Raw genomic sequence first — 27,124 nt, forward strand, 5'->3', positions numbered from 1 at the left:
GGACTTGACAGGCTCAGAAAAGTCAAAAATAGTGAGATATCTTGCAGAGGGATGCAGCACTCTTAAAATTGCAAAGCTTCTGAAGCGTGATCATCGAACAATCAAGCGTTTCATTCAAAATAGTCAACAGGGTCGCAAGAAGCGTGTGGAAAAACCAAGGCGCAAAATAACTGCCCATGAACTGAGAAAAGTCAAGCGTGCAGCTGCCACGATGCCACTTGCCACCAGTTTGGCCATATTTCAGAGCTGCAACATCACTGGAGTGCCCAAAAGCACAAGGTGTGCAATACTCAGAGACATGGCCAAGGTAAGAAAGGCTGAAAGACGACCACCACTGAACAAGACACACAAGCTGAAACGTCAAGACTGGGCCAAGAAATATCTCAAGACTGATTTTTCTAAGGTTTTATGGACTGATGAAATGAGAGTGAGTCTTGATGGGCCAGATGGATGGGCCCGTGGCTGGATTGGTAAAGGGCAGAGAGCTCCAGTCCGACTCAGACGCCAGCAAGGTGGAGGTGGAGTACTGGTTTGGGCTGGTATCATCAAAGATGAGCTTGTGGGGCCTTTTCGGGTTGAGGATGGAGTCAAGCTCAACTCCCAGTCCTACTGCCAGTTCCTGGAAGACACCGTCTTCAAGCAGTGGTACAGGAAGAAGTCTGCATCCTTCAAGAAAAACATGATTTTCATGCAGGACAATGCTCCATCACACGCGTCCAAGTACTCCACAGCGTGGCTGGCAAGAAAGGGTATATAAGAAGGAAATCTAATGACATGGCCTCCTTGTTCACCTGATCTGAACCCCATTGAGAACCTGTGGTCCATCATCAAATGTGAGATTTACAAGGAGGGAAAACAGTACACCTCTCTGAACAGTGTCTGGGAGGCTGTGGTTGCTGCTGCACGCAATGTTGATGGTGAACAGATCAAAACACTGACAGAATCCATGGATGGCAGGCTTTTGAGTGTCCTTGCAAAGAAAGGTGGCTATATTGGTCACTGATTTGTTTTTGTTTTGTTTTTGAATGTCAGAAATGTATATTTGTGAATGTTGAGATGTTATATTGGTTTCAGTGGTAATAATAAATAATTGAAATGGGTATATATTTTTTTTTGTTAAGTTGCCTAATAATTATGCACAGTAATAGTCACCTGCACACACAGATATCCCCCTAACATAGCTAAAACTAAAAACAAACTAAAAACTACTTCCAAAAATATTCAGCTTTGATATTAATGAGTTTTTTGGGTTCATTGAGAACATGGTTGTTGTTCAATAATAAAATTAATCCTCAAAAATACAACTTGCCTAATAATTCTGCACTCCCTGTAAGTTCACACTCAGTGAGATCAGAGAAATAATGGTCAACATTGATGAAACTGTATTGATCCATAATAATGAAATGAAGATTTTTCTGGTGAGCATGTGCAATGACAGAATTCGGTTTTTTTAGTCAAACAAGAAGAATGAGCCACTTATGGTCTTCTCAGCTGATTTGACTCCTGAAGTTCTTGCTGCCAAAATAAAATCGCAGGATGCAGTAAAATCAGCAGGAACCATTTTAAGAAATGTTCTGAAAGATGACAAATTTTGTGATGCCCCAGAGCTCTGCAAATCATGGGAGTCCACAAGAATACCTGATGTTGTCTTCACACTTTTGTTACATCATTGCAAAAGTGTTACAAACTAAAGTTCTTTAAAAGAACCCGGCAACATTGATGATGGCTTTGAAGATATAAGTGAAGAAGTGGAAGACAATCCCATGAACTGACAGGCTCATGCTGTGCAAACGTACTGCCTTTTCCAAATCATGTTTTATGAATTACATCATGGCAAAAAGAAAACTCCATTACACATGAAGACTGCCCACACAATCTATGACATGTAGAGAGCTAATCACTTGAATGAATAGGATTGGTGTATCAACAAGTTATAATGACATAGGGGGTTATTCTAACTTTGGAGGAGGTGTTAATCCGTCCCAAAAGTGACGGAAAAGTGACGGATTTACCACCAGCCGTATTACGAGTCCATTATATCCTATGGAACTCGTAATACGGCTGGTGGTATATCCGTCACTTTACCGTCACTTTTGGGACGGATTAACACCCCTCCAAAGTTAGAATAACCCCCATAGTATGGAACAGGAACTTGTTAGCAGCTCATGCTGTAAAATCTTGTGAAACCATCAGAACACCACTTCCATGTCACTTTATCAGGAAAAGATTTAAAATTGCTCTTCTTGAGGAGTTTGATTTTGAAGACCGCTCTTATTTGTCTGGAACATCCTGCACACATGGTGCTGCCATGGTGTTTTTCGAAACTGTACCAATGAAGTAGCTGTGTCAGCTGTAGGGATAAACAAATGAAGCTGCAGACTTATAACTCAGCTGCCTTTCCAATGTGTGTGAAATCACTACAAGCTATCAACATGTCCCAGTTTACCATAAATTTTCTACCTGATGGTGCGGTCTGCAAATCTGATTTAACTGAATTTATCATATTGCTTATTCAGTACGGACAAAGGATAAAGAAAAGTCCTCCATGGGCTGAAATTCATGCTTTGATCTCCCAGAATACCGTCCCAGTGAAGAAGGTTGGGTTTTTACCAGTAATACCATCTCCAGTCACAAGCTACGCAACAGTACACACTGCTCTAAAAATTTCCAAAATGTGCGTGCTCAGCTTGAAGACCAGCCTAGCCTACCAATTGTCTGCGATGAAGGTGTTTTCTGTATTTTAGCTGACATTTTTAAGAGCAGGCGAATAGAATTTGATGATCTTTATCCAAGGATGGATGTTTTCCACATGACAAAAGTTGTGTTGCGGTTTGCAGGAAGTTATCTTGTGAATGTGGCTTAAACAATGCACATATTGAGGCTGAAATCTTTAGAAGCAAAACTGCCCAGTCCGTATTGAACGGAACTCATTATGTTTGTTCGTTACAAGGTATGCTCATCATATCTGATTCTACAGAAACATTGCTTTGGAATGTTTCTGGAACAAGAATAACAAATTAGGTTTTGCATATCTTATCTCAGAAGTGAACAAGACACTCAGAAGACATAATGCAAAGCCAGGCAATGTTCAGTGCACTCAGTTCAAAATCAGAAAACCAATATAATAGAGTTTGTCAAAAAATGTGAAGAAAAAACAGAACTTTACAAGTGCTGGGGAAATATTTTACACATGATAGCTCTAGTGAAAAACTTGGTACATGCTGATCTGGAAGGGGATTGGAAATTGCATGTGAAGCCTGTGGAGTCGCTGATAACTGTGTTTTGCAAATTGGATTGCATAAACTACCTGAGAGATGGGTCCTGGTATTTGGAAAGAGTGCAGAAGGTAGAGGTGGAAAAACCAAACCTCTACAGAACATTCATCCAAATACATTTTGTAGTGAAAGACCCTAGGGAAGATTCAAAGCTGTGGCTCAAGCTATGAAACTGGAAGACAAAAGCTCCAAGAGACTTGTTGGTCAGACATGTAAAAGTGAATATGTTGCTCAGTGGCAGCTAGTTCACCATGAAGTCCTTTCTATTTGCAATGTTTTCAGAGATGACAAATTCAAAATGAATGGACCTTTGTGAAACTGTTCCTCACCCCTAACTTGTAGGAAAGAGAGGTGAACTTTTCAATAAACATGTTGACAGCCTTGGAAATGGTTGAGCCTGTGCGGCTACATAACTTTGTGACCAACAATATGTGGGGATAACGATATAAAGACATGTCTACTGGATGTCCTGGAACATGGATTGAAACAATATGCAGAACTGAAGCAGGAGAGATTTGTATTAAAAGAGAAAAATAAGTTTGACATAATCACTAAACCTAAACTTCCACACTTTAATTGCCATAGTAAAAGTTTCGGCCAACCGGCTACTACAAACCAGGTTACAAGAAAACAGTGTGAGAAAACTGGGCTAATTGTAGAGGCCTCCTAACGTTTTTCACCCATTTTTCACATTTTGCTGGTGTATTCCTGACTTTGAGGGTGCCCTGGGTACTGCTAAACAGTCCCAGGGAACGTGCTTGGTGTAAAATAAGTATGCAAATTAGGCTAATTATAATTGGTTATGTCAACCTAACTAGAAGTCTGTAGTATATGGTAGGGCATGTAGGTTTAGGGACCCTAGCTTAGGTGGTGCACCCATAGTAACACTGCTGAGGTGCTCAGTGTCATTTTAAAGGCAGGCCTGCCTTCCTGGCTGCTTTTAAATTTAAGTTACATGCAAATTCGACTTTGGAATTAAACGTCCTTCCAAAGTCTTAAACTACCTTTTGTTTTTTACATATAAGACACCCCTAAGGTATGCCCTAGGTGCACCCAGAATTGGGTGAAATGTATAAGCAGGGACCTTATAAAATATAAAAATAGCCACATTTGTTTTTCCATCATTGTAGTTAATAGGCTCCATAGGCCAAAATGGGGAGACTTTATTTAAATTGATAATGTCTCAAAAGGAGCTAGATATGGCAAGGTTGGTCTCAAACCGTTTGTTGTAATAAATGCCTTTGTTGGATTTAATATAACTAGTTCAGGGAAATAGTTTTAGAACTCTTTCTAAAATGTATCAGTTTCAGCTCAGTAGTGCCCTTTTCTGATTGGCCAGCCTCTGGCAGCCGTGATAAGGTGTGAAGTGGCCTGGGCTGAACACAAAAGAAGTGCCTGAAGGAGGAAATTTGGAGCCCCTCGATACCCCTCCACCCCTCCATTTCCTGCAAACCCAGAAAACCAGGTGCCCTCTTGATTAGATTAGAAGAGGGCAGGGGAGGGGTGTGTTAAGGATGTTTAGCCACACCAGTGAGTGGGCTCAGCCGGACCTAACCTCCAAAATTCAGTTTCTGCCATTTTGGATTTTTAAGGACTGTTGCACCCTGTGATTGGTTTTTGCCACAATTCCCAGGAAGTGGTCATCCAAGAGGGTAGTGGCCTGCCTCCGATTAGACAGTCACCCCCAACGCCCCCACCCCCCGCCCCAACCCCACACCACCCTTGCTTTTCACCACAGGAGCAAGGATAAATTTAGCAGAGCTGCACCCACACCTCCGATCCCTACAATGAACAACATCAGAAGAAGAACTCTGAAGGACTGCACCAGCTGCTCACTTGGGCTAAACCACTAAAAGGACTATGCCTGACTTCAGCTGCTTCAAGAAGGGACTCCCTGCTTGCTACATGTGAACAATAGCTAACCAGAGTCCCCTGCGTCAAATCCAGAAGAAACTGACCAGCTGACCACTGTCCAGTGGTCATTTTGGAGATTGAGACCAGATGCGTTCTGGGAGTTTGAGTCCCAATATTCACAGCTCAACTCAGAGCTTCTGGAACCCTGGGGTGAGCTGTGGACTCCTAAAAGACCTTCACAGACCGTCTGGAAGAAGATCCAGAAGTTTGGAGAGGAGTGGAGAACTTCTGATAAAAAGCTCCATAAAGGGACCGACCCGCTGTGATGAGTGGCTTAGCTCGACCTCAACCCGGCCTGACTTGCTGGTTCGTTGGAAAGCTCTGGAGCCCCAGACTTCCTGACAATCTCTGAACGTAAAAGTTGGCAGGGTAGCGCATCCAAGGAGTGCTCCAGGGACATCAGATCAAGATTCAGCTTTGGCTCGGATGAAAATTTCCTGAAAAATCATTTAAGTCCGAAGGTAGAATTCTTCACTGAGGTCTCCTGTGACGTGTATCCAAAGAGGGCTCCAGAGAAGTCGGATCGGATTGGTGACTTTGTCCTGCTGAAGAAGATCTTCAAGAAAAAGACGAAATCTAAATGTAAACTTTTGACCAAGGCCTCCCTCTTGTGGTAGCTGAGCGGGGCTCCATCACGGTCGGCCTGAAACCTTGACTTTGCCCCGGTCTAGTGCGACCAGATTAGTGCTTTTAGTTTCTATGTGATAGAAAACACAAATTCTTTAGAAAATCCATATCCCCTTTCCCCTTATCCGATTTTAATCGTTGTGGTGTCATTTTAAATATTAAAAATATAATCTATTTTCATAAATTGGTGTTGGATTTTTATTGTTTTTTTTGTGTTTTACTTTTTTATTGTTTTGTGATTTTTAAATGCTTTACACACTTGTCTCCGACGTTAAACCTTGACGCTCATTGCCAAGCTCATAAGGGTTGAGCTGGGTTTAATTTATTGAGACCTAACTGGACCTAAGTGGGCCTATTACTAGGTGTTGGTACTTATCTGCCCTTACCAACAAACCATTTTCCAACAAACATGTTACAAAAAACAACTTTTGCAAGCACATAAAGATTAATTTAGCAAATGAAAGGGGTCAGTTTATCAAGGACATTCTGTTGCATGATCTTCTCCAACAGATGCATTATTTGATGGAGGTGCTGCAACCAAACCATTGAAGTACAAACTCACTCAAGAGCTTGAAAAACAACTTTCACCTGAAGAATTTCAACTCGAAAGCGTGTCCTCATTGAAAACTGCTGTTTTTGTGGACTATATGTCATAATTTGCGAATGGTCAAGATTTCACCCATGCAAAACGTCGGGGAGGTCGCTCACTGTCCTACAGATATCAAAGTCATTGTGCACCTTGCAAGAACTGACATTGTCTTTGACAGTTATCTTGAACTATCTGTCAAATAATGTCAACAAGTGGAACGATTGACCGTGCCGGCAACAAATATTTGACACGCATGCATGTGCAACTTGATAAATTCTGGTCATCAACATCAAACAAGATGAATTTGGAGATGTTAACTCACCAGATCTTTGCTGATGCTTCAGTGAGCACTGAATATCCAGTTATTGAATGTAGAATGATTGTAAATGAGGAGTTGTTGCCTGCAAAGATATATTCAAAAGGTGCTGACCATTGTTCAAGAACTTAACAGCAAATTGGAGGAAACTGACTTTCGTGTTGTATCACATGTTGAGTGGCTGTTAGAAATGGTTTCAATCAAGTCATTGTTCTCTCAAATGACACAGATGTCTTTATTGTGGTACTTAGATTTGTTGCAATGTTCAATAGTCAAGGATTGTCAGAGTTATGGATACGTTATGGAACAGGAGAGAAAAGGCACTTAATCATGCTTCATATTCTGTATAAGAAACTTGACCCAGAGATGCCTAGTGCTCTTATCAAGGCACATTTTCTTACGGGTGAAGACACTGAGCAAAACTGGAACAAAGCTTGGAGCTTTAAGGATTTGCTGAGACAAAAGAAGAATGTGACTTTAAAGGCGTATAAAAATAATTATGCACGTGTGGAAAATGAGTTCTACTGTCATACACTTGACAGACTTCAGTACAGTGAGTTCAAGAGATCAGTCTTGCTAAGTGATCTTCCACTGACATAATTTTTCGTGCGTGGACACATTAAAAGAGCGTTCTACTTGATCAGAAGATGTGTAAATGTTTTGGATCATGCATATATAGAGAAAGATCATTGTGAATTTGGTTGGTAAGATATTGATGGGGTGCTAAAACCTACGAAATTTCTAAACTCTACCCACAGAACTTACATCTTCATGTACTTGCAAAACCAGTGCTACAAAAAGATGGCCCTGTTGATATGCTGTTCTCAAATGTTCAACACTCTGCAAATGTACCACAAGCGATTGCCAAAACAAATAAGTGAACTATGAAAATGGGTCCAAATCAGGAGTGATAAACATTTTTTTTCATGTTCTGATAATAAATATTCTTTGGTATATACATAAAAGGATTAAAAAACATGATTATTTGTTTCATTTCTATATATGTCTCTTGTTCCTCCATTATAGCCTCCATTTTGGAAAATGGCGGAAGGGTTGCTCTGAGGAGTTATTTTCTGTCTCTGTAAGACTACCGGATTTCCAAAACCTATGTTTTGACACCAAAATTAAGTATATAGGTCTCATGGTTCCTAAAATATTACATTATCACTTCTACACATCTGGCATTTTTAAAAATGCCATTAAGAAAAAATTTGGCCCGGATCACCAAAGTCTACCCCACCTAAATTACTTCTCTAATGATCCAAAAACAGAAATCAAAAATGAAAATCTCTCGACAACAATGTTTTTTACAGAGATATATTAGTGGCCGGGATTATAAAGGCAGCAGAGCGGATCGGATATATGTATGATGTCTCCTTGTGTGGTGAACAGGGCTCCAGCCCGAAACTGAATCTCACTTTGTCTGATTTAGCAGGGCTACTATGTTATGGCTATACTTTCCTGATTCACACTTTGTATTTCTTGTAAGTTCAGTTTTTTTTCCAGTGTTTTCAAAACCTGTAGGTATTGGTAGTTTTGGTGTTTACATATTTTGTGACATTAAACTTTATCTGGCTGATGTTTTCCTGTGTTTATCGAGAAGTCTACTTCACTTTTGTCCTTTCCTCATTGAGCTGGAGGAATCACCTGTTTAATAGCTTAAGTAATTCACTGAAAATCATCATTGCGCCAAACGTCAACGTGCCGATAAAAGGTGAAGTGTGATAGCTTCTGAATATCATACTACACTGAACATAAGGCTTGAAGTCCATTCCGAAGAGGGTCAAGTTTGTACAGATAGCCATCTGTGGTTAAGGGTTGTGAGAAGGACATTATTTGTAAAGCCTTTTGAGCTATCCCTACAGTGGTGAGGAGTTATGAGCAACGAGTGTCCTTTCAATATAGTATTTCTCAGTTAGTGCTGCATGTCAAAGGCCCAATACGTTTTACTGTCCTTCACAACTTCCCTTTCCTACAAATCATGACTGCCACAGAATTTGTGAAGTTACCTGTGGAAAAATGTGATTGAAGACGTTTTGAAATGTAATTTTAGCTTATGTACCATCAATGCATGCACTCATTCAGTGCCGCTTCTCCCACACTGATCTTTTTACTAATCTACCGTCAATACCTTGCCCCACACTGCCCTTGCCTGCCCACATTGTCAGTTCCCCTTTATCCATTCTGTAATCTCCCTTTAATCCATCCATCCATCCATTCATCCATGCACTCACTAACATGACATTTTCATGCACTAATTTTCCATGCACTAATTTTCCATGCATGAACTCACCCATTTACTGCCTCTACCCCACACACTGCCCCATTTCCACATCTACTTCCTTCACTGCCATAGCTTTACCACCATGCCCTTGCCTCTTACACACTATGGGGGGTATTACAACTTTGGAGGAGGTGTTAATCCGTCCCAAAAGTGACGGTAAAGTGACAGATATACCACCAGCCGTATTACGAGTCCATTATATCCTATGGAACTTGTAATACTGCTGGTGGTATATCCGTCACTTTACCGTCACTTTACAGTCACTTTTGGGACGGATTAACACCTCCTCCAAAGTTGTAATAACCCCCTATATTTGCTGTATACAAACTGCCCTTGCCCCATGCACACAGCCGTTTCCGTTCATGGATTCATCATTTTATCTCACAATCCATCCATTTCACACACGCTCCCATCCAAACATCTTTACAAATACGAACTACTGCTTCCATGCAATCAGTGGTTCACTCCATGCATCCATCAATGCACTTATGTCCGTTCATTCGACCATTAAATAATTCTGGCAATCATCAACTCACCCATTCATGCAACAGCATAGACAAATATTCAATGAGAAACCCTTTCACTTCTAAGCCAGACATCTTGGCTTTGCCAGTATTTGTTTAAAATCCTGTTTCCTTGAGTTGAAATTGCTATTAAAATGATGTAAAAATATGAAATATATCAGAGCTGGAAAGCTAATGTTACAGGCTAGTTACTTATCATTAATCTTTTGTAATGATCACAAATGTTTAATTTTCTATGTTTAAACCTTTAGCTTTTAATTTTAATTGGGACTATTCATTTTCTCCACTGCTAACTGAAACTGCTTTTTTTTGCTAATGCACCTTTGTCCTGTTCATATGTTTCAGACGTGAGAAGATTGACTGTCCTGCTTCCATTACCCTGCGGCTTGGTCCTAAGAAGGACCGCTTGGTGGTCATTGAGGCGGCTCTGGACCATAGCCACAAGTTGTCAGAGATGGAGTTCAAGCAGTACTTCAAAAGGCACCAGCTGGAAGCCAGCCTCGGGTTACCCATCCGCATCACCAACAGTGTTTCTAAGCGCTTTCTGGGCCGTGATCTGGTTCTGAACCTTTATGATTACAGCCGGTCCAAGGACAAAGGCATGTGCGACCTCTTGCATGAGTTCGATCAGCTTTTCAAGAGCGACCCAGGGACCAAGCTCAAACTGGTATTCCAAGAAGATGTGGCAGTGCTAGATCGCATTTTCCTGTCCACCTCCCACATGCAGGATTTGGTCAAGAGATTTCCGAAGTGTCTTTACTTGGACAGAGTTGTTTGCATTGATGAGGAGTTTGAACTGTACTCTGTACTCTGTCAGGATGCCAATGGCAGAGGCCGGGAATGCGCCTACTGCGTTGCTAGAATGTGGACACCTGACCTATTTCTTTTCATTGTAGCCTCCTTGGTCCAGAGCGCTCCATCCATCAAAGGAAATGTAAAGTGCATCACTGTGGGACCCTGCATTCGGGATGTGGAATCTGTGGAAGCAGTTCTGCCTTGCTCCCGGGTACAGGTATGTAGAACTCGAGTGCTGGAAATGATTTTCAGCAAAGCAGAAGAGCTGCATGTGCCCAAATTGGACAAGGTCAGGAATGTGCTGCATAGGCTGGCTAACTCTGATTCTACACATGCTTACAGCCAGTATCTTAGTGATTTAAAAGATATGTGTACAGTGGATTTCCTCCAGTACTTCCTTGAGACTTGGCACCCTAAAAAGGCAATGTGGGTAGTGTGCTGGGCTTTTGAGAAGAGGAGAAGCTGCCCTTTTACTGAACTCATGGCCGGCCATATGCAGAAGCTCGCTGCAGCCCTGGTCCCATCTCTGCCACTGCCTGCCTTTCTGCGGGGCCTCTTGAATCTGCAGTTGTTAACAGCTGAGACTGCATATCTCGACGTGGATAAGATTGTAATGTTGTACCGCTCTGCCTGTACTCCGGAGTTAGCCAACTTGATTGAGGAGGAGATCTGCTTAGCCAAAAATAGTATCTATGACCTAAAAGTGACAGTTGATGGTTTTTCTCTCGATGGTGGCATCTGCTCATTCATGGTGAACCAGGACATGACAGCTTGCAGCTGCTCAATATACACCTCCAACATGCTGCCCTGCCAGCATATTTTTTCTGCTCGCCTCTGGACTGGACATGCCCTCTTTGATGTTCGTCTCTTAGAACTCAAGCACTCATCAAATAACTTGCAGAGAGCAAACTGTTCCTAGCAGCCCCCTTCAGAGCTGTTTTGGCAACCATGACTACTTTATGGCAATTGCCAAAAGGGAATCTTGCAAGACCTGTTTGCTTATCACCCAGGCCATGCTTGGTCGTCTCTTCAACAGTCCTAGGGCGGTAGGAGAGAGATTCAAAGGTATTTACAGGCGTTTAGGCTGTGTGAGTCAGAGCCATGTCATCGCACAGCAAAAGAGAAGGAAGGTGCCCTTCCTGTGCAGTGGCATGTCATGTATAGCCAATAGGTCTATTCCCACCCAAGTCTGTGGTGCCTGAAAATAATTACTGTTGGGTGTGGGTTTGTTTGGAGTCTTTATGAAATGAGTTGTTGGTCTCTTGTGCCTAGATGTTTTGCTCCTTTTACATCTCATTAGCAGCTTTGATGGCATGCTTAGCAGAGAGCCCCAGACCAAATTGACTGTGAAACTTAACCTCCTCTTGACTTTCACTCATGGATAGTTAAGTTTGGGAGGACACTTCACTTTCTGTGCATTTGTTCTAAGGAGGAGTTCCATAGGCAGTGCAAGTGCCCTGAGCCTTTCTAAAAGTCCCAAAACTCTCATGCAGGGTGGTGGTTTCAGAATGTTATCCTATCTTGACAAAAATCACAGTTGTTAACACAGACAACAATGAGAACATGTGGCTGCAGAGCCAATTAAATACTTGTCATATGTATTAAAACACTTGACGATATCACTTTGTGTCCTTATTCGATTGCAAAACATTTTATTATTTAATTCTAAAAAAAATATATACGTGTGTGTTTGTATGGTACTTTTACCCCGCAGTCTACCAACATTTCCTTTCCCCCGTAATCATTACTCTGCAGGTAAGTACTTTTAATAAGTTTTTACCTTTATCACACCTCCTTTAACTTGTGGTCTTTACCACAAAAGTAAGTATATATTTAAATAACATAAATTGTGATGTTAGTTTAAAAAGGGGGTTTAGGTGTGGATAGAGGTAATGAGGGGAGGATAATGGTGTTTTTAGGGATAGGTGGTGAGTAGAGGTAAATGGAGGTAGGAGTGAATTTTACGATTTGTGGTGGGTAGAGGTCAAGGGAAGTAAGGGTGAATTTAGGGTTAAGGTGTTGGTAGAGGTAAAGGGAGGTATGAATGTTTTTAAGGTTTAGGGGTGGGTAGAAATAAAGGGAGGTGAAGATGATTTTTGGTTTAGGGGTGGGTAGATATAAAGGGTGGTAAGGGTAAATTCAGGGCAGGTAGAGGTAAAGGGAGGTGGGGGTAAATTTAGAGGTTAGGGGTGGTTATAGGTAAAGGGAGGTAAGAGTGATTTTTAGGGTTTAATAAAAAGGCCAGCTTGGGTGTGTCACCCTCCCCCTCAAAAATAACATCTATATAGATACAAATATTAGACTTTAGAACATGCAGTGCGGGGTAAAGGCATGCTTTGTAAAGCCCTGCGTGGTATTATAGCTGGTTGCAATGTTTTTTATATATATGTTTGATGGCGTGTAGCTTTAGATACACATGCTTTGCATACGTCTGTCATCTAGTGTTGAGCTTGGAGTGTTTTTCTTCGAAGAATGTTTTCAAATCACAAGATCGAGTTACTCCTCCTCTCGGTGAAACTGTGCATGAGCATCGAGTCCTTTGTTAGACTGTTTTTTTTCTGCCATCGGGTTCGGATGTGCCTCCTCCCGCTCCGGTGGATCTTGGTTTGGTACTTCTGAACTCTATTGTACATGATTCTAATTGCGTCGGTATAGTTTTGATCCCATTTCTACTCTATAGTCGATCTGATTAGATTGTTGGAGTTGATTTTATGCCCTTACGGGGGCCTTTGCCCTTTACAAGCCGGGTCTGGTGGCTTAGTGGACTAATGCGTCCACTTTAGGGGCCTGTGTTTGACCTCATGGTCACAGGTTCAAATCCCGGCAGGTTCACTCAGCCTTTCATCCAAAATTCTGAGGTCGATAAAATGAGTACCATTGAGTTGGGTAACAATAAACATCTGTTATTCAGCGCCAAGATGCCTGCGGGTGAACGTGCGCTTTACAAATACGTCGACAGCCAGTCCATACCTCCGGCGCAGTACGTTAGTACACCTGCCAAGTCATACCACCCAAGACTGGTCATCGGTCCTCCACTGCCTTCGGGCCTTTGTCGGAGCTGAAAAATAAATCCAGATGACCCACCTCCGGGTTCGGCACCGAGAATATCTAAGACCTAAGTGCATTTGGTACTGACCAAACTGACTTCTGCAGCTGTTTTTGTATCAAGCTGAAAATCTGAGACCTCAAAGCTGAAAAAACCCATACCACTTTTAGAGCCGACACTTTCTGTTCGAATCAAACACTGTGTTGAAGGTTTCGGAACCAAAAACCATCAGTAGCAAACATATTACAGCCACAGAGGGCTCATATGGACAAAGAACACAGGAAGGATAATTGCTTCTCATCCTGTAACTATTAAAAGAAAATTGACTTTTCAAGAGGCTTTAGATACTGGGCCTCCACCAAAGAAAGTCTCAACAGAGAAGGAGAGAGAAAAGGCTATACAGCGGCCTTCACCACCAAATTCTATTTGCCGTTCTTATACTCCACCACCACCACTGTCGCCCACATACGACACAGTTTTCACAACAGACATCCTCAGAATCACCTCAAGGGATGAACTTAGTGATGTTCAGCAAGATACAGATCCATGGGACCTATATGACCCTGATCCCATTCTTTATAATGATCCAGATTTATATCCTGCCAGACCATCTCCACCTGAAGATACCACTCCCTATAACCAGGTTATAGCTAGGGCAGCTGCCTACCATAATGTTCAGCAGCACACAGATCCCATTGAGGAGGATTTTCTATTTAATACATTAACAGCTACACACAAAGAATATGAGTGCCTTCCAATTCTTCCAGGCATGCTCAGACATTCGTCAGACATTTTGAAAGAATAAGTCAAGGCCAGAATATTCACACCTAGGATGGATAAGTAGTATAAACCTGCACCTTCGGACCCAGTTTTTATCAGGACTCAGTTACCACCTGATTCCATAGTTGTTAGTGCAGCCAGGAAAAGGGACAATAGTCAGTCCACAGGAGATGCTCCTCCTCCAGACAAGGAAAGCAAAAAGTTAGATGCAGCAGGTAAGAGGGTAGCTTCCCAGGCTGCAAATCACTGGTAGGTTTTTAAGAATTCTGGTCAGTTCTCAGGTTATTTTACCATGTGGCAAATGCTGACCCCCCTGCTGGGATTTGATGAACCATGTTTGCGAGACAACTGTTTTCTCATAGAGGTTATCGAAGCTGCTCCCAGAGCTGAAATGAGAGCAAATGTTTTATAAATTCACACAATCAGCCATTGGAGAATAAAGTCTGATATTGTGAGTATTAAAATGTACTTCTCACAGCGGCAGCAGGCTCTCAGTTGATTCCATGGTGTTCTACTGCAGCTTCCCACAGTGTTCTAGTGAACAATCAAATGCCAATATGCTGTATTTACGACAAAAACATGGCACAGCTGAAGCCATCTTTATTAAATCAAAGCTGTTATACTTAAAGCATTTATTTTAGTAATGAACAAAATGAGGCAATTCTTTTTGTCATATAAATTATGGATGGTGCTCTAGAAATCTAAAATGATGACACATTTTCTGTGAGTCTCAAATATCTTCTTCTTCCATTTCAGGCAAAACATTCTGAAATGTTGAGTTTGAAACATACTTTCCACACCATCAGCAGTTTGTCAGTTAACTTCCTAGTAATTAACTGCTGCGTGACCACAGATTACTAATGAACAACTAGAACGCTCATATTTTTTGATTCAAGACAAAAGGGATGCACTCTTGAACGCCATTTTGTTGGAATTGGAGCTGTTGGATTTAAAGCTTTTCCTGTAGAGAAGGCTGAAGTTATGGGGCATTGATATGTTAATGCAGGCATGAAAGCGGAGGGTTAAAAATGTGAGAGGAGGTATGTTTTTTTTTTTAGTAATTTGAGGCATAATATATTTTTTAAGGTGCTAAAAGGGAGAATCATCTGAATAAGTACAGCTTCCCCTTTTCACGTTTTTTGAGCCTACCCGTCTTTTCGTTCACTTAACAGCTCCCTATTAGTAATAGTAGCATCTTAGTAGATACATATTTATATACTTATGTTTAAAAAACTGTTTCACCTGTCATACACAGCAGTGGTTTGTCACATGCAAATGGTTTGGTGCAGGGTCTGTCCATAGGACAAATCCACTCTCCATCCCCTATTGTATGTTGGATGCAGTGCCTTGTGGGACACTAGGCTTTGCAGACAGCCTCCACTGTTTATGTCCAAAGTCTGTGCGTAGTGTGGATTGGCCACTTGTGGAGGAGTATGTGCAGACCCTAGCAGCAGGCTAAGCTGTGTGTCAAACGTTTCCTACTTATGGCTGAAGATTGTGTGCAGTGGAGGTTTGATGCTTGCAGAGGATTGAGTGCAGGGCCTTTCCAAAATCTGAGCACAAAGTCCATGTCCTGATGCAGATTGGTTGGCCAGAGGCAATGACTGAGGAGTCATGAGTGGTGTCATTTAAAATGCCTTGATTTATGTGATATGTGAGGTCATAAACAGTTCAAGTTATATTTAGTCCACCTATCTGTGTCTGGCATATTTCAGTGGATTTTGGGGTTTTTAACGATAGCTTGTGTCTCGTTCAAACACCTAATTATAACATCATTTTAACCACTGTCACTTAATTAAAATATAGAGATGCGCTAGATTGTGAGAAGGCTAGGTTAACGCTGACCAGAGAAATTTCAATCTCCAGTTGCATTATTGTATTGATCAGTTTTAGAGCACAATCCACTGAAATTGGTAAACATACGACAAACATGAAGCATGCTTTGTCACATGCCTTCAAAAACATACACGGGATGCACCCACAGCATGTAGAAGGAACGTAAAACTCCAAAGGTCTCAACTAGAGTTGTTCCCTTGGGACAAATGCCTTTCATAGTTTCTGTACAGTAATACTGATGCACACCAGTGTACATGATGAGGGTGGACTGACTTTTCCAAACCCTCATTTTTTAAGCGTTGGAAAGGATTGCATAATCAGTCGATCTGCCAAGGAAATCAATTGTTTCCAAGATGTACACAATTCAAGAAAACCAATTCTTCGAGCAAGGCCCTACCATGTTTGTCTTAAACAATAGCTTCTTTTAATTGAATTCTTTTGCATGCTTGTGTTATCTTCCTACACTTCGGTTCTTTGTACTCCAGAAGGTACACTTAATTATTTTGGTAAAAGAAAATGGAATGATACATTTTGGGAAGGGGAGTCGGACAGAAGCCCAGGGTGTGATGATTCCTACCAGTTGATTTTCCTGAGAATGTATTAATCTTCCTAAAGGCCTTATGTAGCATTCTAGCTGCCATCCTATAAAGTAGCTATGTGTTGTTTGATGGGGTTCAATGTCACTCAGTGGATAGTTGAAGACGAGGGAGCTGAATAGCAGGTTTGTTTTCTGTGTCCAGTAAATGATGGTACCTTGTACATGCTCCACATGATAATTCAAGTTTGCAAAAGGGCTCCTGGCTCTTTAGTGCATAAGTCCATCCTGTCTCCAGGTCCCACTGCTGGCTTATGGTTTGGGGGCACCCTGCTGAAGGGCAGTTACCAGCATGTGTCCGCCATAGCCACGCTGCTGTGTTAAACGTTGCAGTTGTGGTGCTTTGAGTCATCACAAGCGGGGGTTCAGAAGAAGGGGGTACAAAGAACAGAAGTGGATATTGAAGGAGATTGTCATTTTGCTGTTGCTGATATTTATGTTGCTCTATTTGGAATTAGGGTTATTTATTTTTTGTCCTATTTATTTCCATGTTATTTTCCTTAAGCCTTCTTTACAATGATGCAATGGAAGGAATTAAGTGGATATTGTTTTATTATGTTTTTCAAAGAATACAGAACACGAAAGAGCTTTTTGGGAGACGCAAGTTGAACTTGTGAGGAAAGAGTTGATTTTTGTAGGGATGGTACCTGAAAGTTTGTTGGGTATGTAAGATTCAGTGTTTGGTTTGGCATCTACATTTTTGGCAGAGAGTGAGCACAAGATTTTTTTTCCAACCCTGGAGGTTGACCACATGTGCCCCCATTGTACAGCTGTGTGGAAACAGATTATAGAAAATGGGTTGATTTTGTAGGATCACTACATGTAGAGCTATTGAGCAGTCTTCTTTTCACCGCATGGGTCAGGGTACCTAAAGTCGATGTTATGTTAGTTTGGATGGGTTGTTCCAGGAATATTTGAGTGGATTGTGCTTTCTATGTAAAAAGATGGCTTACCAGTGCCAAAGATGTGGAGCCAGGAAGTAAGATTTGCCACACGTATCAGTGGTTATGGGGAAGATAATGTTTACAGTGAATGCAGTATAAGATGGGACAACAGATAATATCTTCAGAGTGGCTTGAGAAGTTCGTCACGTGTGTTTAAAAATATCCAGTTGTTAGATTATGTATGTAAGTAGATATGCACCTAGTATTTATATTGTGTATAGTGTTCAGGGTATAATTTTCAATGTCTTTGAAATCGCTTGTTCGATGCGTAATGGATGAGGATGTTTGTAGCATTCCAGCTGGCTAGAATGTTAGTGTGTGTTCTGTTGTGGGGTTCTTTGTTGGTCATTTGGAAATCTGAGGGTTGGTTGCTTGCGATGAAAGAGTGAGTAACAAGCATTTGCAATGCAATAGGTCTCACATTTTCTTGAGTTAGAGCTATTGGCACTGTAAATTCAGAACTGGACTTTTCTTGCCACATAAATTGGTCAACTCTGTCTCATAATTTCGTCTTTTGCTGCCATGTTTTGGTGGTCACTGGCGGCTACTGACATCAGAAAAGTCTGACAAGAAATTGGAAAATGAGGTTGGAAAAGTATTTTTTATTTTAACAGAATAAAAAGTTTTGCAAGAGTTCTTGCCTCGTTTTTCAACAAAGCTCTAATGAATTTAACAATAGCAGAACAGCCTGAGAAGATTTATGGGCCCAATAAAGGAGATAAGCAATTCCCTGTCTGCGATGTCCTGAGTGCTGGCATGGAGGGGTCCTGGAGAAAGAGTCTCTGCGAGGCAAAGCAAGTTTCACATCATTGCTTCTAGGTTTAGCTGCATTCTACCAGAAAGGGCATATTGTGACTTTTATGAACAGTGAGCTAAACAACTGTGGATTTCTTTGGTAAAATAAGCTTATCTTAAGAGCCATGGGAAAGCAAGGACAGCACTAGAATAAAGCCAAAGCAAATGTCAGCGACATGGGAGGAGGTGGGCGGAACTGATTGCTGCAATAAAACAGGCAGCTACCAGCCTGAAACACCCACAGTGAAAAGGCAGCAACAAAGAAATTACAAAAAACGTTCGTCACAGCAACAGATAAAGAAACCAAAGTGGAATAATACAGTAGTTGATCACTGCTCTGAAAAAGAAAAAGGACAGAGAAAAAGGCAGAGCTGACCACTAACAAGCAAGAATTTTTAAAGGACACTGTAACCAACAAATGAAGTCACTTTAAGCCATAAGAAGTATACTAGAAGTATACAAAAGGCTCGACCTAATAAAAAAAATGTTTACCTGTATGGAGTGATGCTTCAGCAGGCCAGTGGCATATTGACACAAGTTTTGTTTATTTTGGCCCCAGCTTGTCATCACTTCTGGTTGGCACTGATATATAGTGCCAGGCTGCTGCTGATGAAAAGGTATGCTTTCAGGCTGCATTTAGTTTTTGTACTCTCTTATACTCATGGAAAATGTCCAAAGCCAAAGGTTCAGGCTAACACTATTTGACTATTGGACCTTATTGGTGTGAAAATGGGCTACTGGGCCACAACTGTAGTGATTGAAGTTGTTTCCCCTCTGGCTTCCTGGTGTTCATCCTGCTATGGGTTTGCAAACTGGGCCAAGAATACACTCCTACCATACCTGAATCTCAGGCACCGAGGGCAAGCAGTCCAAGGGCTCCTAGGGAGGTAGTGTGTGTGGCAGACATAAGCAGCCAAATAATTTACACAATAAGTGAATATCCAGGCCAGTACTTTACTTTTAAAGAAAAAGAGAAGTACATTAATCACGCTACAACTGAACATTGTACACAGGGAATAGCAAACAGCCAAATGTGGGGACCAGGACTCTTCTCTTAGCCCTACGTTAATTAACATCTGTCTCCTCCTTGGTGGGTATTGTCAAATCTTGGTGCTTTGAGATCTGCTCCTATGCAGACGATACCCAGCTTATTATCTCTGTAGGGGAGAGACATAGAGAGACCTGTAGTCACATTGCCTAAAATATAATGCAAAGAAGACAGAGATCTTACTCTTCGGTGGAGCTTGCGATATTTGGGATGGTGGCCGTCATCCCTGGGTACTGTACCAGAACCAATGAGAGTAACAAAGATCCTTGGGTTCTTAACAGATGACTCCCTCACCATGCAGGATCAGGTAAATGCCACTTGTAGCAAATGCTTTGGCCTGCTCAGACTATTACGAAAACTCTTCCACTGGATACCGATGGAATGGCGAAGAAGAGTTGTTCAGGCACTGATTATGAGCTGACTGGACTATGGCAGCACTTTATATCTGGGAATGGCAGACATTTTGTTTACTTGTTTACAGTCCATTCAAAATGCAGCAGCCAGATTCATTTGTAATAGTGCCCTAAAGCAGTTCAGCCACCCTTTGGTTGAATTCTCTCCAGTTTCTACCTGTACGCAAGAGAGCTGAATTTAAGTTTGGAGTGCCATGCTCATGGTCCACTATATCATTCTGGGCCCGCTATATTGGGTGCCCAAGTGACTTTTTATAAGCCTACACAAGGACTGTGCTAGGCCCACTTAGCGCTGGCTAGCTCTAAGTGTATCAGACAAGCCAGAATGGGTGAGCGCTGTTTCTCTCATCTAGGTGCCACTCATTGGAATCTGCTGCCTTTGGATCTCCGTCTTACCTTAGACCTTTTCAGGTTCTGCAGAAATCGAATACATGGCTATTCCCTCTTTAACAGGTTGTGCTACGGGATGCAATATTTCAACAAATCTAGCACCGTGATATCCCCCGGGAATGAGTGTGGCACTCTATAAATAAATAAATAGCATTCTAGGGAAGGTATTCGACGGATACTACAGGGGTTACTAAACAGACAAACAGAAGCTTTAGATCTAAACAGAGGTGGAAGCTCACTACGTCCCATGTGATAATCAGGTCTTTGTTCTGTTCAGGCAGTATTGTTACTAGCAGTTACGTGCAGTTGATATGGAAGCTGTGACAGAATGAGTGATGTGATTTAGATTCGGCAGGCTCAGCATTCGCAACAGGGTGATTCCCTTCTACGTTTATTCTTAATTGCTGGACTCCTGGGTATGCAGCAAAGGCAGAATCAGCAATAGTCTTCTGGTCTTCCTCAGTGATAGGTGCTAGAGCCGGCACACATTGCAAGTCGCAGGGTCATGTTAGCTTACCTTATGTAGATAGGCAGGCCAGGAGACCCTTGGACACACTAAGGTCAAGTCCTGGCACACTCATACAGCAGTCTGCTTCTTCTGGGCCGCTCCTCTCTTCAGACTCGGCAGCCAGATGTCTCCTTCTTGGGCAGTCAGCTTCTGTGGGACAAATCATTTCTCCAATCTTAGCAGGCAGGCCTCTGGGTTTCCAGCAGGACAGACAGCTCTCCAGTATGATCTACAGACTTGAGGTGATGTAATTCAACTTCTGGAAGATGAGTGTCAGTGGTACCAGTTTTGGATCACAGGAGTGAATTCCACCTTAATGCACAATTACCAGACTGGGGATGAGGATCCATTGTCTGAAAACCAGAAACCAGTTTGGTGTTCCTTTTTACATTTAATTGTCTGACTGCAGTGCAGATACAATCTTTATGTAAGGTGATGGCTGTCCCAGCAGTTAGTGATGAGGCTGACTTCAAGTAGGAGTACCCATAACATGAGCACTGTTAAGTGTGATGCTCAGTAATTGGCTGCCATCAACCTTCATGAATGGAGCACCCAGCTGGGAGACCAAAGGACCAGGCTCTAACCAGAAACTTGTCTCCCTCTAACAACTGTGACAGTTGACTCACCCCCAGCACCCCGTTATAAACCAAATAGCAGTGCTAAGGAAGGTTAGCAATCCCCCTCTAAAAACTATTACCATTGAAATTCTAAAGGCAGTCCTGTCACCATCCTTTTACACTTTAGTGTCTAGAGCGACACCCCCCCCCCGGTTCAGGAATCTAAACATTACTTTTCCCTGCTCTCTGAAGGCTTTATTACGACTTCCATCTTGTGCCATGTCATTCCAGGGGCAAACCAAAATGTCAGTGCAGGGTCTCGGTGTGACATGTATGCCGATGTTTAAATGAACAAGCCTGTTGGCATCCCACTTTCACATTGGATCGGATAAACAGATCTGTCCAATACTATATTCAAAACACTATGCTGCCACTAATACTCACATTACATGTCCCAAATGGCTCAATAATCTGATTTCTTCTAAAGTTCTCTTTTGGCACCATTACATACCTCAAAGTGAGGGCTAGGGCTCATGATTTATTTTGGACCCATGTCTCAGCACACATATGATTTCATGGGTGCTGGTGGGCAAAAGAAAATCAGGATACCAGTTTTCGCAAGCTGTTGGGTTAATTAGGCCAGAAGTCTGTTTTCCTTGTATGACCTTTTGGAATTATGTCATATGGATGATCATCTTACCCCGGATAATTACTCTTACGTCTGTAGATACGAAATTGAACCATTAGGAATTTTAAGGCAATAGGTTTACTTATTGTTTTGGGGCTGCAAGCAGCATTCATACTGGTGATGTTTTTCATTAGCTGTGAAATGTTTGGCATTTTGTAGGCCATTGGCATGAAATCAAATGGTTAAGACCATCCATTTGGATCAGATGTGAATTAATTTGATATAGTGCATTCTGAGAAGTCAAACCAACTCTTCTAAATTTACTTTTTACTCCTTCTGGGCTTAAGTACACAAACAGCTTTCAGTATAATCTCATAATCCCAATCTGAGAAGGCACGTTAGAAAACATGGGATGTTGGGAGGGAGCTACTCTGGCCAGCATTGAGGGTTTGCATCCTTTCAATGTTGAATCACCACCACCCAGAATTAAAGTTAAGCTTCTGAATGGAACTGGGCGAGGTAAAAAAATCAATTAAACCAAAACTGTAATTTGATTTTGTGTTTTACAAGATCAGTCCAATCAAAGCGAAGGTTCATACAAGATTTTAACACTTTGGAGGCCAAAGAGACCGTTGTTACAGCACAAATTTGAGGGTAGGACAGAACCCCAGTGCGTGGTTGTATGGGACAGTTGAGGGCCCCACAATATAAACAATCAATGTCTAATCTTTCCCAGCTGTCACTGACGTAAATCCTCTGAAGACCACATTGCGAGATGTTGGATAATTAATCAAAAGTGCAGTAGATCTTCTACGAAGAGGTCAAATAATTCAAATGATGCAGGGAAAGGCTTTGAGGAGAATCTACAAAAGGAATTACAAGAAGCACGGCAAACAGAAAATGTCTGGGAAGAAGATCTTGAGATCTCATAATATCTGGAAAGCCATGAACACAGGTGAAGAGCTGAGCCTAAGCAGGGGAACACAGGGTAAGAGCAGAGGGTTCTTCTTATCAGTAGAGAGGAAAGCCAAGCACTAGGCCATGCCCTGGGTGTTTCTTTTATAGACTCTGCAATCCTTGAATCCTGTTGTAGATCCTTGAATCACAGGATACTCAAAGCCTGCAGTGGATTTCGAATCATGCAGTAGATCCTTGAATCCCACTATAGCCTGTCACTTGGATGGGGCATATGGTCATGGCTTTTGGGGTTGCTACCCTCATGGTGACAAGATTGATGGTGCTGTTGATGGGGCGGGAGGTAAAAAATGGACAATACACATAGGAGAGCCACAATCTTAGGTTGTACGACTCCTATCATGCCAGTGTGGGTGACATCCTGAGTGGCAGTACCCTGAGTTAGAAGTGAGGGGACAGCCAGTAATGCCCATCGCCAGAGGTGAATGGGGGTGTGCACCTCTGACAAGAAAGGCAGTACCCCTTCAAAGGCCGCTCCACAGACTGATATTTGTGTAACAAGAGTGAAATAGGCAAATCAAATGTGGATTATGGATTTGCCCATGACCTATCCTTGGGACATATTTATTTTTGTCTACTAGCTAATACAGAGTTTCCAAATTAGTAATGAGGTGCCAGTTGTCTGTATTTGACTGCTTTTTGTAAGCGGTTCTGGCTTCCTAAAGATTTTTCTTAGCTTGTTCCAAAATATCTTGGAGATGCTGATGGTGTTCTGTCACAGAGGTCACCCAACTCTTACCCTGTGTTTGAAATGAAAAGGACTTCGGATAGTATTAAAAAAGGTTAAATGAACTGAAGCCGGAGCAGCTGATGGGGGCAGGAGCCAGGCCCCTTTAAATTGTATTGCGCGCCCGCTTCGCGGGTCGCACTGAAGCCGGAGCAGCTGGTGGGGGCAGGAGCCAGGCCCCTTTAAATTGTATTGTGCGCCTGCTTCGCGGGTCGCGCTGAAGCCGGAGCAGCTTGTGGGGGCAGGAGCCAGGCCCCTTTAAATTGTATCGCGCGCCCGCTTCGCAGGACGCACGCGGGCAAAGCCCAGGCCAAGGGCGGGCCCGTCCTGCGCCGGTCAGCGCCTGGAAGAGGCTGGGCCATACCTCTTTGTTTGCTCCAGTGACCGGAGTTTAGATCCTGAAATTGCTATAGTGAGGCCTGTGGAGTTTAAGTTAATTCAATCCATTAGGACCCTTGCTGTGCTTCCAGAACGCAGACGCTATTAAGCGTGCTACGAAGTCTGGGCCAAGGTTGGGCCCCTTCATACCTGACTCAGGCCGGGCTGGGCACCCCCTCTGGCCCCTAAGGTACGATTTTTGGTTTTTATTTTACATAGTTGTGCTTATTTTTTCCTTTTCTTTCAAATAGCCCTCATATTGGTGCAGAGATCCTTGTACAGAATGGGAAAACGCAAAGCGAGAGCTAGTCCGGAATTGGGTCCTGCCAAATCTAAAATTTCAAAACCTAATAGAGTTACGCAACCTCATACCAATTGCGTGTCCAGAGAGATTGATAATTTAATAGAAGAAGTGGAGTTGATTCTTAATAAAGAAAGAGAGGAATGTTCGGAGGAGGCTGAAATCGGGCACTCTAATACTGTTTTTAACTACTGGAAATCATTCTTCCACTGATGTCCAGCCCCTGAGTGTCCCGCCCCAAGTACCAGCTTCCAAAAGCCCCTCTCGAAATGACAATTCCGCTTTATATCCTGTACATAAGTCCAATTTGGAAGCCCCAGACACTGATATTATCATTCATGGGATCTCCTGTTCAAATCGGTTCTCTATATTGTAACAACAAGACTTTGATGGTGTCCAACAGATCTCCCCGGTTCCCTTGCTCTCCAATTGTGATCCTTCTAGAGAAGAACTTTTAGCATTGGTTTTTAGTCTAAAGAGTGAGGTAGGAGAGCTGAAGCATCTATTGCTTGAAGTCCTCAAGCTTCTCAAGAAGACTGACCCTCCACTATCTAATGTACTGAAGCCATTGCCTTTGTTAAGTAATCATTCCTCGGCCCCTGTGTCCTTGCTAGCAGATTTGCTGCTGAACTCCGAGGCTGTCCAGGGTCCCAAACAAAGGTCTAGTTCCAGTAGAGCTGCTATGCCACCTTTGACAAAACCTACATCTTCTCCTTCCAATTCTGATCAGAACCGGGACACCAAATTAGTATCTGGCCAGTCTTCTCACACGCCCAATGAAAATTGCATTTATATGTGCAATGTCCCTCCGCTCCAAGCACATTCGTGGGGAGACAAACTTTCTTTAACCAACAAGGTCTCACACTGGATTCGTCATGTAAGAGGTTGTGGCTAAATTATCCATGCTAACATTGTATCGGCCAAACGGTTAAGTGGCCGATTTGGCAGGCGGGACATTATAAAACTCAATCTTTCAAGTCCCCATTTGGTCACAGGCCTATTACAGATGGAAGCACGCAATCACACGATGAAGGAATTTGATATATTCTTCAGTGCTAGCTGTCCTGCATTGGGAACCATGAGCTTGCCTCCCTCTTTAAACATGACTATGCCGGCATTAAATAATGCCACAGGCCATCATGCTCTTATTGGTTCAACATCTAGTCTAGTTGCTGTGACTGACATGGGTCCTGATTTCAAACGTACTACTGTATGTGATTCTGAGCTATAGGGGGCTACGTCGGATGTTGATTGACTATGTTCTTCTAGCTTTCTAACCCTAGTATTAGATCTGATTTGCAGCCTCCACCATATTTAAGAACTTTTCCATGTTTAGGAGCTTATACTCTATGGGATCCCCAAACTGCTTTTTGTGTGAAATCTAATTCTGCCCTGTATACCGAGCACACCAATACTTATGTCCCAGTTGCTCCAACTAGCGAACCTACTTGTTGCACTACACATTCGACAGGGAAGTTCTCGTCTTGGAATGTGTTTGATATTAAAAGCAAATTAGTCGACTCTGATTGGGGGGCTTGTGTCGAATCTTTTTGTATTTGCATGTTCCAGGAAATGTGGGCAACGGAAAGTGTGTATAGGCAAGGGTTTTGTTCCTATACTAAAAATGCTACACAGTCCCCTATAGGCAGGGCAGTAGGGGGATTATGTACCTGGGTTAGGATGACTGAAGTGGTAGTAGTAAAGGAGTTCTTTGTAGATTCCCCTGATATCTTGACAATAGTAATACTGCCCAATTCAGGTAATCCAGTTCTCTGTATTAATATCTACAACAGACCAGGCCCTTCTAACTATCGGTCTGTTACTATAGATCTCCTGCATAATTTAATTTCAGATTTTCGCCCTAAATATCGTATCATTATTGCGGGCGATTTTAATGCACCAATCGAACTTAATTCTGCCCTTATTGAGGCCACGCAGATTGAAGATGAAGTGTGGAACATCCCCCCTCTCTTAATTCAGTCAATGTCATCTACTGTTTGTAGTAGAGTGCTGCAGATAATAGATCTTACAATAACCTTTGGTCTCCGTTTTGGCAATGGCCGTTTCCCAGCTGATACCCCCGCTAGACCAACTTTTTTTAGGGGATCATATAGTGGCATCCTGGACTATGTCATTTTCGATTTAAGGGTTTGGCACTCTATAATAGATGTGAAGGTGGGTCCACGGCATACCAGTGATCATGCGCCTCTTCAAATTGTTTATGATAGATCGCTCTTATCAGGAGTTGGGTCCTTTCGTGTTTCCAAAGCCCATGGAGCCCTGAAGCTATCTAGCAATAGGCGTGTTGTGAGATGGGATTCGTTCCAGAAGTCTAATAAGTTATGTGACAAACTTCGTGCCTTAGTCTCTAGACACCAGCTTTTTGACGATCATTTTTTATTTACTCCACTGGAAGTTATGTCCTTTCATGTGGACCTTTTTGTGTCCCTTAAGGAGTTGTTTACTAAAACCATTACGAATCGAAGAAACCCTCTTCCTTCATCCAGCAGTAAGTGGTTTGACAAGAGGTGTTGAGAGGCTAAGAGTTTCTTGATTAAAGTATTAAGATCTAAGGATCGGGAAGCTATTGCAAAGGCAAGAAGAATTTCTGTATCCACATGCAAGATGTGTGAACTCGAGCATGAGAGATTATGGGGTGAAATGGCTGAGGCTGCTAGGGCTCACAATGCCAAACTTTTCTGTCTTCTGGTTACACGTAGAGATTCAAACCTTTCATCCATCCCAGAATGCCATATTGCCACTGGCATCTGGCTAACCCACTTTAGGGAGCTGTATGGCCCCACACCTGATTTTGCTGCCATCAGCTCTGGAGAGATATTACCATCCCATCCATCGGCGATTCCCCTGTCTCCTTTCAC

The 27,124-nt window shown here is 42.4% G+C and overlaps 1 protein-coding gene across 4 annotated transcripts in view; it reads left to right on the plus strand.

Annotated features, from left to right (window-relative positions):
- LOC138246183 (uncharacterized protein ZSWIM9-like) overlaps positions 1–27,124 on the plus strand; it is a 64,685-nt gene that overhangs the window by 30,072 nt on the left and 7,489 nt on the right. For 3 of the 4 annotated variants that reach the window (XM_069200509.1, XM_069200508.1, XM_069200507.1), the window contains exon 4: positions 9,875–11,943. In XM_069200509.1, the coding sequence (XP_069056610.1) occupies positions 9,875–11,243 (1,369 nt within the window). In that variant the 3' untranslated portion in view covers positions 11,244–11,943. Of the gene's footprint in view, positions 1–9,874; positions 11,944–27,124 lie in introns of those variants that run through there. The other variant, XM_069200510.1, reaches the window with a different exon arrangement.

Source organism: Pleurodeles waltl, chromosome 7 (genome assembly GCF_031143425.1).
Source record: "Pleurodeles waltl isolate 20211129_DDA chromosome 7, aPleWal1.hap1.20221129, whole genome shotgun sequence".
Lineage (NCBI taxonomy): Eukaryota > Metazoa > Chordata > Amphibia > Caudata > Salamandridae > Pleurodeles > Pleurodeles waltl.